We start from the raw sequence: 12,558 nt of genomic DNA on the forward strand, positions 1-12,558 counted from the left end.
GGCTCTCTGGACCTGGATGCCATGGGACAACCCTGCCTGTGCTAACCCCACACTGGGGATGAGGGGCTCCACATGCACTGAGCTGTGCCCATGCTCAGCATTGGGGGGAAGGAGCCGCAGGGCCAGGCTGGGCAGTGACCGGTGTCCTGGGGACCTGGTGGCATCTGCAGAGCTGTGCCCATGGGCTCAGGTCCCTGAGCCCCTCATCCCACTCCAGCCTCGTCCCCTCTCCCCTTGCAGCTTTGACCTGGACCATGGCCCCCCTGGCCGGGCCGTGCTGGACCCCCAGGCCAGCCCTGGTGCGGGGCTGGTCCTCCAAGGCACCTTCTCCCATGGCCAGCGCCGTGAGTCCTTCCTGTACCGCTCCGACAGCGACTATGACCTGTCCCCAAAAGCTATGTCCCGAAACTCCTCCATCGCCAGCGACCTGTGAGTGTCCCCCCCCCGGTCCCCGGGACCCCCGGTGCCCTCCCTGTGGTTCACTCTCCCTTTGCTCCCATAGGCATGGAGAAGACATGATCGTCACTCCCTTCGCACAGGTAGGGGCTGTCCCCATGCCCTGCTGAGGAGGGGATGGGGCCCTTGTGGGGTTGGGGTCCCGGGGGGTCTGCCCGGCCCCAGCTCCCTCTCACCCCCCCCAGGTCCTGGCCAGTCTCCGCACGGTCCGGAGCAACCTGACCCATCTCCAGGACCGCACTGGCATCAAGTGAGTTGGCCACAGGATGGGGCCTGGGGGGGGACTCTGACCCATGGCAAGGGGGGAACCGCCATGGGGGTCCCGTCTGCTGAGCCCCCCCCCCATGTTCCACAGGCGGGGATCGAGCCTCCCCTCCGGGAGCAAGGCCAGCCTCACCGGTGAGTGCTGGCAGGGAAAGGGGGGGATGCTGCTCCTGTATCCCTGTATCCCTGCGGATGGGTCCTGCTGGGCCCTCGGGGGTGCAGAAGGCTCCTCCTGCGCTGTGGCTTTGTCCTTTGGGATCCATGTCTGGTTTTCGGCAGCTCCTCCCGTGGTGGGAAGGCTCCGGTTGACGTCAAACCTTCCATTAATAAAACCCAGCATGAGCAGGGCCCCGCGGGAGCCCCGGGCTTGGCTGTCACCCCATGGGGCCAGTGGGGCACACAGTGTGTGATGGGGATGGTGTGATGTGGCTGAGCCCCATACCCAGGGATGCTTGAGCCCGGCCCCTGGTCCTGGCTGCTTCCCTGCATCCCCCCTGTGCTCCCATCCACCGGCTTGGCAAGGGACATGCTGCGGCCAGGACCCCATGTGTGTGCCCGTGCCGGGTCCCGGTGCCATCAGCACACCCGGTACCAGGCCGATGGGTGTCCCCAGCAGAAGATGCCAACCAGAAGCTCTCCCGGGAGACCCTGGAGGAGCTGGATTGGTGCCTGGACCAGCTGGAGACGCTGCAGACACGGCACTCGGTGGGCGAGATGGCCTCCAACAAGGTGAGCATCCCCTATGGCACCGAGGGGGCAGCAGGACCCTGCCTGCCCACTGAGCCTTGCCTGCCCACTGAGCCCTGCCTGCCCACTGAGCCCTGCCTGCTGCCTGCAGTTCAAGAGGATGCTGAGCCGGGAGCTGACGCAGCTCTCAGAGACCAGCCGCTCCGGGAACCAGGTCTCTGAGTACATCTCCAGCACCTTCCTGGGTGAGTGTCCCCCCATCAGTGCCACATGTGCCTGGCATTGAGCCCCATCCTGCTCACGGTCCCCTGTGCTGGCCCAGACAAGCAGCACGAGGTGGAGATTCCATCGGCGCCGGCCAAGGACAAGGAGAAGGAGCGTCGGAATCGCCCCATGTCCCAGATCAGTGGGGTCAGGAAGCTGACCCATGGCTCCAGCCTGGCTGCTGCTGGCATCCCTCGCTTTGGGGTGCGCACGGAGCACGAGGCGCTGCTGGCCAAGGTGGGTGACCTGGGTGGCTATGGGGTCCCCGGTGCTGGCCCCACACATGGACCGTGTCCCTCTGGTCCTCAGGAGCTGGAGGACACCAACAAGTGGGGGCTCAACGTGTTCAAAGTGGCCGAGTACTCAGGCAACCACCCGCTGACGGTCATCATGTACAGCATCTTCCAGGTGAGCATCCATGGGCTGGCCCCGTCCCCATGCCCGGATGGGGATGCACCAACCCCTGCCCCCCCGCAGGAGCGGGACCTGATGAAGACCTTCCGCATCCCCGTTGACACCTTCATCACCTACATGCTGACGCTGGAGGACCACTACCACGCTGACGTGGCCTATCACAACAGCATCCACGCTGCTGATGTGGCTCAGTCCACCCATGTCCTCCTGTCCACGCCTGCTCTGGAGGTGAGCCCTGGTCACCCGGTGTCCGGCAGGACCACAGCACATCCGCAACACCTTTTCCCACTGTCCCTAGGCTGTCTTTACGGACCTGGAGATCATGGCTGCTATCTTCGCCAGCGCCATCCATGATGTTGACCACCCTGGTGTCTCCAACCAGTTCCTCATCAACACCAGTGAGCTGGGGTGCAGGGATGGAGATGGTGGTGATAGGGGAACGGGGTACCCTGGCTTCCAGCAGCCACCCGGGGTGACCGGTGCCATCCTGCAGACTCGGAGCTGGCGCTGATGTACAACGATACCTCGGTGCTGGAGAACCATCACTTGGCCGTGGGCTTCAAGCTTCTCCAGGAGGAAAACTGCGACATCTTCCAGAACCTGAGCAAGAAGCAGAGGCAGTCGCTGCGCAAAATGGTCATCGACATGGTATGGGGAGGCCTGACCCCCCCCCCCGGGATGGGGGCTTTGTGGGGGGGTCAGGCTGAGCCCCATTCCCAACGTGTCCCATCATCCAGGTGCTGGCCACGGACATGTCCAAGCACATGAATCTGCTGGCGGATCTGAAAACAATGGTGGAGACCAAGAAGGTGACGAGTCTGGGGGTGCTGCTGCTGGACAACTACTCTGACCGCATCCAGGTGAGCACAGGGATGCAGGGAAACCTTCCTGGTTCCCAGGCATTGGTCCTGGCTCTGGGCAGGACTGCTGGGATGTCCTGGTTGGTGCCGCTCCATCTGCCAACACCATTGGGGTTCCTGGCATAGGGGTTGGCCCTGGGGGACAAAGGACACTGAAGTGATGCTGTGGCTGTGTCATAGGATCAGGGAATGGGTTGGGTTGGAAGGGACCTTGAAGCTCCTCCAGCTCCAACCCCTGCCATGGGCAGGGACCCCTTCCACTGGAGCAGCTGCTCCAAGCCCCTGTGTCCAACCTGGCCTTGAGCACTGCCAGGGATGGGGCAGCCACAGCTTCTCTGGGCACCCTGTGCCAGCGCCTCAGCACCCTCCCAGGGAACAGCTTCTGCCTTAGATCCAACCTGAACTTCCCCTGGGTCTGAACCCATCACCCCTTGTCCTATCACTGCAGTCCCTGATGGAGAGTCCATCCCCAGCATCCCCATATCCCCCTTCAGACACTGGAAGCTGCTCTGAGCTCTCCCTGCATCTCCTCCTCTCCATGCTGAGCAGCCCCAATGTTCTCAGGTGTGTGCCCTGTTTCCCCAGGTCCTGCAGAACATGGTGCATTGTGCTGACCTCAGCAACCCCACCAAGCCCCTGGAGCTGTACCGGCAATGGACCGACCGCATCATGGGGGAGTTCTTCCGCCAGGGTGACCAGGAACGGGAGAAGGGGATGGAGATCAGCCCCATGTGTGACAAGCACACGGCCTCGGTGGAGAAGTCCCAGGTAAGGGCAGTGGCATTGGGGGGGGGACCGGGGTGGGTTCCATAGGGCCAGGCTGGGGGCTCAGCTTTGCCTTCTTCCAGGTGGGCTTCATCGACTTCATTGCCCACCCGCTGTGGGAGACGTGGGCAGACCTGGTGCATCCCGATGCGCAGGAGCTCCTGGACACGCTGGAGGACAACCGGGAATGGTACCACAGCATGATCCCACGCAGCCCGTCCCCCCCACCACCCGCAGGGCATGGAGCATCCCCTGCCGGCACTGACAGGTTCCAGTTCGAGCTGACGCTGGAGGAGGAGGAGGAGGAGGAAGAGGAAGGGGAGCTGGACACGGAGCCGGAGGGCGCAGAGAGCCCCTTGGATGAGGATAACAGCGGCTCCAAGACACCGGCCACAGATGACTCGGGGTCGGCTGACATCAAGTGCCTGTCACCCGGCCCTGGGGACCGGGACTCGCCTGTCCCCTGCCCCCGGGATGTGGACAACCGGCAGGCACTGGAGGGGACAATGCCAAAGGACAGTGATGGCAATGGGTGCTCAGGGACAGGGCCCGAGGGGCTGTGCCTGGACACGGAGGGCAACGTCACATTCCTGCCCCTGGGCACGTAGTGGCACCGGTCATGGGTCCCCCTCTCTGCCACAGGGATGTGGGCACTGCCCCGGTGAGAGCATCAGCACCGCACGGACACGGAGGGACCCAAAGTGTGTCCCATGCAGGGGTCCTGATGGGCACATGGATTCTGCTCCCCCTCTCCCAGTCCCCTGCTCCCACCCAGCCTGTGGGAGGGCTGGAAAGGAGCCTGTGCTCTTCAGACAGGGCTTGGGAACACTGTGCCCCAGCCCCATCCCACCGTGGGGATGTGGAGCCCCACAGGGCTCCCGAGAAGAGGTCCTCCATGGGGCCAAAGGCGTTTTGACATCCCTCTAGGTGGCCCCTGGCCCAACACAGCCCCATGGAGGGCCGGCAAAGGGGGTGAAGGATGCTGGTGCCAGCATCCTCAGTGCACCCGAGCACTGGCATCCGTGGTTTATGTATTGAGGTTCAGCGTTTCAGGCCTTTCATAGCTCACGTTTCCATACGAGCCCCCCCGGGGGCACACACGTCAGACGGACACGATCCTGCTCTGCCATCAGCACTCCAAACGCTGCCTTTGGACTTTGCACTCGGGGCCCCAGCGGGTGCTGTGCCCCCCCCCCCCCCCGGGGCATCTCCTGAGGTTCCTTTTGCTCTTCCTTCACTTCCCAAGGATTAAACCCAGTTTGTTCCCCTCCGAGCACGAGCCTTGGATGTGCCAATGCCCGTGTCCTGCCAGGCACCGGGGCAGGGGTTTGGGGGGGCCCCTTGCTCCGTGTTTGAACAAGCGCTTGCTCCTCCCTGCCAAACGCAACCGGTTAAGGTCAATATTGACCTCGCTCTTCCGCATGGCTCCCAACGGTGATTTACGGCTGCAAACACGTCCCCACCCGAGGCACTGTGTGCTCGGCTCCCATCCCTGCTGGATCCCAGCGCTGGATGCCGCAGGAGCCGCCGGGGGTGCTCCCCCCCCTCCTCCTGTGTCCGGATGCAGCGGAGCTGGAGGTTGATGGGATCCAGGCTCCCAGAGCTCCAGCCCCAGGGGCAGGGAGATGATGGAAAAACCCTTTTCACCCCTTGCTTGGCTGAGGGGCAGCATCATCCAGGCACCAAGGAGGCGGTGGAGCCCATGCCCGGGGCAGGTCCAATGGGGCTGGATCCATCCCTGCCTCCCGGTGATGCTGCGGAGGCTCAGGGGTGTCCGGCTCCATCCTGTGGCATCCCTAAGGCGTCCCTGCGGAGCAGCCATATGCTGCCTCCCCCTAATCCCTCAGGGTTCGGGCAGGACATGGCGTACGGCCAGGTACCCCCGTCTGCGGATGGGGTGAAGCTGCAGGCCTCAAGAGGGGCTGTCGCGATAGGCACCATATCGTGCCAGGGGAGGCTGCGAACGCTCGCACCCTCCCGAGCGGCAATGGCTCCGCCCTGCACCCCCGCTCGGGCACCGCATGGTTCGCCCCGCGGCCCAGCGGAGGCGCCTCCGGACCGCACCACTGCGCACTGCAGGGGGAGCGCGGCGGCACCCACCGACCGCGCCGGGAGGGGCGTCTCCTCTTACCCCCCCCATCCCCCCCACCCCGCCCGGCTCCTGTCCATCACAGAGCGCTGCCGACCAATCAGCGCTTCCCTTTGGGGCCCGAACGATGACGTTGCGCCCTCATTTACATACGCCACGCCCCCCAGCGAGACGTCACCCGGGCTCTGCAGTTGCTGCAGGAGGAGGCGGTGGAGGTGAGCGCGCGACATCCCCCCCCCCCCCCCCCCACTTTCTTGCCCCCTTCCCCCCCCAACCGGGTACCCCCCACACCCCCCCCACCCCCCCTCCCCCGTTACCTGCTGTCGCCGGTACCGGAACGGGGGTACCCGGTTGAGGTGGGGGGGAGCAGCTGGAAACTGCAGCGGTGATGGGGGGGGAAGGATGCATGGGGGGGGGGCTGCATCCCCGCATCCATCCATTGCCTGCATCCCAGCATCGCCTGCATCCCAGCATCACCTCCCAGCGCAGCGCCCGCAGCACCGAGCACGGCGTGTGCGGCCACTGCTGCAGGTGCCATCTTGCAGGGGAGATGCGGGAGAGGCTGCAGCGCCCTCAGTACAGCTGCAATCCCGTTGCTGGGGTCGGGGTACCCCCCCCATAGCCGGGGTCGTGGCCATCCCTTTGCCAGGGTCGTGTCTACCCCTTTTGCCAGGGTTATGGTGTCCCCCCCCCCCTTTGCCAGGGTCGTGTGTACCCCCTTTTGCCACGGTTGTGTTCCTTTGCAGGGGTCATGGTCCCCCTTTTGCCAGGGTTATGTTCCCCCCCCTTTGCCGGGGTCGTGATCCCCCCTTTACTGGGTTCTCTGCACCCCATCTTTGATGCAGGCACCTTATTGGTGTGGCTGCATTGGGGGTGATGGGTCCTGGCCCTGCAGAGTCCTTTGGGGCCAATCACCCGCGTTGGTAGCAGCTCGCCCATCCCAATCCAAATAGGATCAAACCACACCTGCCCCGGTGGCAAACCGGTAGCACCGGGGCCTGGCATCGGGTGTGTTTCCCACCACCGCCGTCCCCATCACAGCCTCTTTGTGCCTGCCTTGCAGATGGCGTCTGCTACCGACTCCCGCTATGGGCAGAAGGAATCCTCGGACCAGAACTTCGATTACATGTTCAAGATCCTCATCATCGGCAACAGCAGCGTGGGGAAAACCTCCTTCCTGTTCCGGTACGCTGACGACTCCTTCACACCCGCCTTCGTCAGCACCGTGGGCATCGACTTCAAGGTCAAGACCATCTACCGGAACGACAAGCGCATCAAGCTGCAGATCTGGGTGAGCCCCCGGTGGTCGGTGTGGGGCTGTTCCGCTTGGGGGGGGGGTGATGCTGTTGTCACCGGATGGGTGACACGGTGCTGAGGTGCTGCTGTCACCCCAGGACACAGCCGGCCAGGAGCGGTACCGCACCATCACCACCGCCTACTACCGCGGTGCCATGGGCTTCATCCTGATGTACGACATCACCAACGAGGAGTCCTTCAATGCTGTGCAGGACTGGTGAGCACCCACACAGGGTCCTGGGGGGTCTGTTACCCCCACAAACACCTTTCCCATACACCCCCATCACCCTCCTCTGCCCCCCCCCCTCCATCATCCTTTTTCCCTTCCCTAAAGGTCCACCCAGATCAAAACCTATTCCTGGGACAACGCTCAGGTCCTGCTGGTGGGGAATAAGTGTGACATGGAGGATGAGCGCGTTGTCTCCTCGGAGAAGGGTCGCCAGCTCGCTGAGCACTTGGGTGAGCCGGGGGGGGGGGAACCCATCTGCCCCCCCCCCCCATCATGTCAATGGATTCCCTCCCTGTCATTCTGCTTTGGGAGCAGTGGTGACTTGTCCCTTAGTGCATAAGAAATATGCATTAGTGTATAAGAAATAAGTCCCTTAGTGCATAAGAAATAAGTCCCTTAGTGCATAAGAAATAAGTCCCTTAGTGCATAAGAAATAAGGCATCACCGAGCTGGGGGTGGGTGATGCTGCTTCCTATTGCAGCACCAGGAACCTCCCGAAGGGATGAAGCAGGGGCAAGGATGGAGCCGGGCGGTCCAGGCACACGCATCCCTTCACTAGTTAATGATGGGAGGAGGAGCCTGATCCGTGTCCATGTCCCTGTATCCCCCCCCATTGGCTTCCTTTGCCTGCATCCTCCAGGCTTCGAGTTCTTCGAGGCCAGCGCCAAGGACAACATCAACGTGAAGCAGACGTTCGAGCGCCTGGTGGACATCATCTGTGAGAAGATGTCTGAGTCTCTGGACACGGCCGACCCTGCGGTCACCGGTGCCAAGCAGGGTCCCCAGCTCACGGACCAGCAGGCCCCCCCGCACCAGGACTGTGCCTGCTAGGACCAGCCTCCCCCCCCCCCCCCCATACACCCCTCAATGTTGGTCAGTGAACCCCATCTCCTCCCCCTGAGCCCCTCTTCTTGGGGGGGGCCCATGGGGGCTTTTGCTGCTGATACCTCCGAAAGGGCTGCAGCCCCTCTAGGAGCCCCCCCCCCCCTTCAGTTTGGCTCTGCCCCCTCCATCCCCTTAATTTATTTTGAAGCCTGGGCTGGTAGGACCCCCCCCTGTTCTGCTTTTAATCACTCCAAAACCCCCTTTTCCCTAAGGAATACTATGTTCTCTGCTCACCCCCCCCATCCCATCCCTCCCTTGGGAGCAGGGATGCACCCCCTGCCCATGTGGGATGCTCCAGTGGGACCCCCCCCCCCCAAACCCAGCTGGGCCTCCCCATGTCCCCATCCCCAGCCTGGCCTGCCCAAAGAGCTCCTTGCAGTGGGGGGGGGGGGTCTCTTTGTGCCCGGCTCCCCCCCCCCCCAAGATGAATGGATATTTCCTATCTCTTGTTTATTTGTATAAATAGATGCTAATTTATGCTCCCACCGTCTTCCTCCTTGTACATAAAGAAGAACCCCTTGTAAATAGGTGTAGAAGTGACGCTGTGCGTGACCTGCTGTGCTGTGGCCGTGTTGGTGCATCCAGGTTTCCTTTCTCTCTGTGGTAACCTTGCTTGTGAATATCTTTGCGAGACAAATCCTATTTAAAGGTACCCCCAAACCCCCCCCCCCCCCAATCCCAATGCATCCCAAGAGCTCGGCCGAGCAGCCTGCAGCAGATGGGTTGGGGATGGGGACCTGGGTACCACCTCCATGGGGACCACTGCGTTGCGGATGTGCTGCGGGGCGTTCGGCTCCTCCTGTGTTCCTGTAGTACTGTGCTTCTGTGGAGACTGTGCCCAAGTGGATGTTCCTGTAGCAAACCTGCACCTGGAGGTTTTGCTGCCCTCTTATTTATTTCTTTGGAGTTCTGTGGGTTTATTTTCCAGGTTTTTTCCCCCTTTTCCCCCATCTTCTCCTCGTTCCCTGACTGCAGATCCCCCTTTCCCTGCCCCTTTCCTACTTTTTGTGAAGTTTACTTATGGAAGAGTGAACTCTGTACTGTACAAATGTCAAAAGTGTCAAAAAAAAACCAAAACGAGGAAAAAAAGACAAAAAAAAAGGACAAATTTCCTAAAAGTCACTGTATTCCAGAGCTGGTGTGAATAAATCACTGCTGATCACTCGCCTCTGGGGGTCACTGGGTCGTCTCCGAAGAGGAGCACAAACTGATGTGGTTCTTGGTGAGCATCCTCCCAATGGCTCCTGTGCAGGGGGGATGAAGACAGAGCTCCAAGGCACTGGGTTAAGCTTTAGGAGCGTCAGCATCCCTGCAGTTCCCATTGGAAACAAGGGGAGATCCCGGTGAGGGGCCAGACCCTGCCCAACCATTGCCTTAGAAGCACCCACTGCCTCCGCATGGGTTCTGCTATGGGGTGAGCAGGCGGCTGCGCTCACACCACTGTTATTTATAGGCACCGGGTGGCTGCAGGAGCCCACACATGGGGCTGGGAGAGGGGAGGATGCAGGAGGAGCTGAGATTCCTGCTTTGAGGACACAGCAGGAGCAGGGCTGAGGGACCAAAGGGGCACTGTCCCTTTGCCAAGCAGCCACAACAAGGAGTGGAGCAAGGGACCAGGAAGGGGCAGCTCCTCCCCACACCAGGGGCTCTGTGGATGGAGACAGAGAGAAATCCCTTTAAAGCCTACCCAGGAGCATCGATGGGTTCCGAACACAGCCCCAACCCAGTGCTGCAGCCAATAGATGGGTTAAGCAGCAAGAACTGAGGTGGTGCTGATGGTCTCCAGGAAACACCATGGGGTTGAGAGCAGCTCCTTCACATCCTGACCCTGTGCTAGTCTGTGCTCGGGGGGGTGCCGGGCTGGAAAACAGGATTGGTGCTGCTGTGTGTGGTGTGACAGCGGCTGGGGATGCACCCCCGGCCCTGGGGCTCACCCTGTGTTTGAGGTAGGACAGGTACGTGTCCCAGCCCAGCGTGATCACATTGACGTAAACCACCCGGTACTTGGGGGGCAGGAAGAGGAAGTTGATGAGCTGAGCCCAGGGCCAGATGCACCAGTCAGCCTGTGGGGAGCAAGGAGACACAGTCACAGACTGGCTTGATTCAAGGGACCCTAAAGCTCCTCCAGCTCCAACCCCTGCCATGGGCAGGGACCCCTTCCACTGCAGCAGCTGCTCCAAGCCCCTGTGTCCAACCTGGCCTTGAGCACTGCCAGGGATGGGGCAGCCACAGCTGCTCTGGGCACCCTGTGCCAGCGCCTCAGCACCCTCACAGGGTGCCTTAGATCTGACCTGTTTCAGTCTGAACCCATCATACCTTGTCTTATCCCTACTGCCCCTGATGAACAGTCCATCCCCAGCATCCTTGTAGCCCCCTCCAGACACTGGAAGCTGCTCTGAGGTCTCCATGCAGCTTCTCTTCTCCAGGCTGAACAGCCCCAGTGTTCTCAGCCTGGCTCCATTCAGGAGCTGCTCCAGCCCCTGCTCATCCTCGTGGTCTCCTCTGGACTCTCCAACAGCTCCAAGTCCTTCCGCTGAGGCCCCAGCACCGCACACAGCCCCACAGGGGAGGTCTCACAGAGCAGAGGGGCCCCCATGGAGCTGAGCAAACCCAAGGGCAGGAAGGAACCTTCAGGGATGGGATGGGGATGGATTTACCTTGTAGAACTCCCAGAATTTGTCCTTGAGCTCCCCCCAGCTCTCCTGCGGATCCTGCCCCTCCAGTGCACCCATGCCTGGGGACACAGCATCAGTGCATGGCCATGCCCCAGAGCTCAGCACCACGGGCACAAGGAGGATGCTGGTACCTACCCAGGAAGTACCAGGCGCCCAGGGCAGGCGATGCCACCACCTGGTCCACGAGGACCTTCTTGAGGATGGTCCTGAGCCCCCTCATGCCCCGTGCTGGGAAGGCAGCATCGAGCCACAGGTACCAGTAATGCACGAGGGGGCCCATGCTGCAGCCCACGGCGAACATCCGCCCTGCAACACAACACCAGGAACCTGCATTATCCATGGGGCTGCCCCATGGCCACGGTTCCGGCCCTGGATGCGGTGCTGGGGGAAGCACAAAGGCTTCGTGTGGTGCCGCGGAGCTGGAGCCTGATTCCTGCTCCATTGGGATGAGTTTAGAGGCATAAACCACAGACTTTAGAATGGGTTGGGTTGAAGGGACCTTAAAGCTCCTCCAGCTCCAACCCCAACCCCTTCCATGGAGCAGCTGCTCCAAGCCCCTGTGTCCAACCTGGCCTTGAGCACTGCCAGGGATGGGGCAGCCACAGCTTCTGGGCACCCTGTGCCAGCGCCTCAGCACCCTCACAGGGAACAGCTTCTGCCTAAGATCCAACCTGAACTTCATCCACCAACACCCCCAGACCCTTCTCCTCCCAACCTGCAGCTGTGCCTGGGATCACCCGGACCCACATGCAGGACCTCTCCCTTGCTGAGCTCCATGAGCTTTGCCTTGGCCCCGTCTCCAGGTGCCCCACATGTCCCTGCCCCACAGCATCACCTGTGCGTGCCGGCTGCAGGTCGGTGCCCGGGTGCCGCCGGCAGTGCCAGGCCTGCTGCAGCAGGTCGCCGGTGGCCAGCATGGCTCCGCAGCTCGCCGTGTTGGTCAGCAGCAACAGCCGCCCGGTGAACAGCCGTCGCCAGCCCCGCACCGGCATCCTGCGGGTCCCTGCTGGGGAGACAGCCCCATAGCACCCGGTACCCACGGATGGAACACCCCCGAGACACCGTTACCTGTGCCGTGCCCCTGGTAGCTGTGCAGTAAAACCAGCACCCGTGCCATGGTACCGGTACCGTGCCGTGCTGCGGTACCCGTGAACCCCCGTATCAGTGCCTTGTCCCCGGTACCTGTGCCATGGTACCGGTACCCGTGCTCCCCAGTACCACTGCCTTGTCCCCAGTACCCATGCTATGCTCCCGGTACCCGTGCCATGGTACCGGTACCGTGCCATGCTCCAGGACCAGTGCACCCCAGTATCAGAGCCGTGTCCCCAGTACCGATGCCATGGTACCGGTACCCGTGTCCCCAGTACCCATGCTATGCTCCAGGTCCCCGTGCCGTCCTCCGGTACCGTACCCCCCCCGCACCTGCCCCCGCTCACCACCATAGCCACGTGGAAGAGGGCGCAGCCTGTGACGCACACTTCCGCTTCCGGCGGCCGCCATGACACCTCCGAGCCACAGGCAGCCGCCATGACACGTACAGAGGCAGCCGCCATAGCATCTACACGCGCATGGCGGCCGCCATGACACCTACAGAGGCGGCCGCCATGACACCTACAGAGGCGGCCGCCATGACACCTACGGAGGCCGCCGCCATGACACGTACGGAGGCGGTTC

General features: G+C 62.2%; 3 protein-coding genes across 7 annotated transcripts; 2 read left to right on the forward strand and 1 right to left on the reverse strand.

Annotated features, from left to right (window-relative positions):
• The first annotated feature begins 293 nt into the window (after positions 1-293).
• On the forward strand, positions 294-4,893 carry PDE4C (phosphodiesterase 4C). 2 transcript variants are annotated; one of them, XM_034070664.1, is made up of 14 exons: positions 294-429; positions 503-539; positions 642-706; positions 812-855; positions 1,334-1,449; positions 1,559-1,652; positions 1,730-1,908; positions 1,981-2,079; positions 2,149-2,313; positions 2,384-2,483; positions 2,579-2,733; positions 2,823-2,945; positions 3,531-3,713; positions 3,794-4,893. In XM_034070664.1, exons 1-14 carry the CDS (start codon positions 398-400, stop codon positions 4,316-4,318), a joined length of 1,917 nt encoding a protein of 638 aa, XP_033926555.1. In that variant the 5' UTR covers positions 294-397; the 3' UTR covers positions 4,319-4,893. The 2 variants fall into 2 exon arrangements, with proteins under 2 accessions (XP_033926555.1, XP_033926556.1); XM_034070665.1 differs by having other exon boundaries at positions 1,337-1,449.
• A 1,077-nt stretch (positions 4,894-5,970) lies between these two features.
• Positions 5,971-9,377, forward strand: RAB3A (RAB3A, member RAS oncogene family). 2 transcript variants are annotated; one of them, XM_034070666.1, is made up of 5 exons: positions 5,971-6,014; positions 6,863-7,090; positions 7,194-7,312; positions 7,430-7,554; positions 7,965-9,377. In XM_034070666.1, the coding sequence occupies exons 2-5, from the start codon at positions 6,863-6,865 to the stop codon at positions 8,153-8,155; spliced, it is 663 nt and encodes a 220-aa protein (XP_033926557.1). In that variant the 5' UTR covers positions 5,971-6,014; the 3' UTR covers positions 8,156-9,377. The 2 variants fall into 2 exon arrangements, with proteins under 2 accessions (XP_033926557.1, XP_033926559.1); XM_034070668.1 differs by having other exon boundaries at positions 5,975-6,012; positions 6,856-7,090.
• On the reverse strand, positions 9,318-12,548 carry MPV17L2 (MPV17 mitochondrial inner membrane protein like 2). Of its 3 annotated transcripts, XR_004550385.1 has the most exons (7): positions 12,321-12,548; positions 11,720-11,887; positions 11,020-11,190; positions 10,867-10,943; positions 10,144-10,272; positions 9,897-10,069; positions 9,318-9,453 (listed from the first exon to the last, which is right to left on the reverse strand). XR_004550385.1 is itself a non-coding variant. In XM_034070669.1 (6 exons), exons 1-6 carry the CDS (start codon positions 12,382-12,384, stop codon positions 10,043-10,045), a joined length of 636 nt encoding a protein of 211 aa, XP_033926560.1. In that variant the 5' UTR covers positions 12,385-12,548; the 3' UTR covers positions 9,318-10,042. The 3 variants fall into 3 exon arrangements, 1 of the variants encoding a protein (XP_033926560.1); XR_004550386.1 differs by lacking the exon at positions 12,321-12,548 and having other exon boundaries at positions 11,720-11,974; XM_034070669.1 differs by having other exon boundaries at positions 9,318-10,069.
• Between the last annotated feature and the right edge of the window lie 10 nt (positions 12,549-12,558).

The sequence above is a fragment of the Melopsittacus undulatus genome, chromosome 19 (assembly GCF_012275295.1).
Source record: "Melopsittacus undulatus isolate bMelUnd1 chromosome 19, bMelUnd1.mat.Z, whole genome shotgun sequence".
In the NCBI taxonomy this organism is placed as follows: Eukaryota; Metazoa; Chordata; class Aves; order Psittaciformes; family Psittaculidae; genus Melopsittacus; species Melopsittacus undulatus.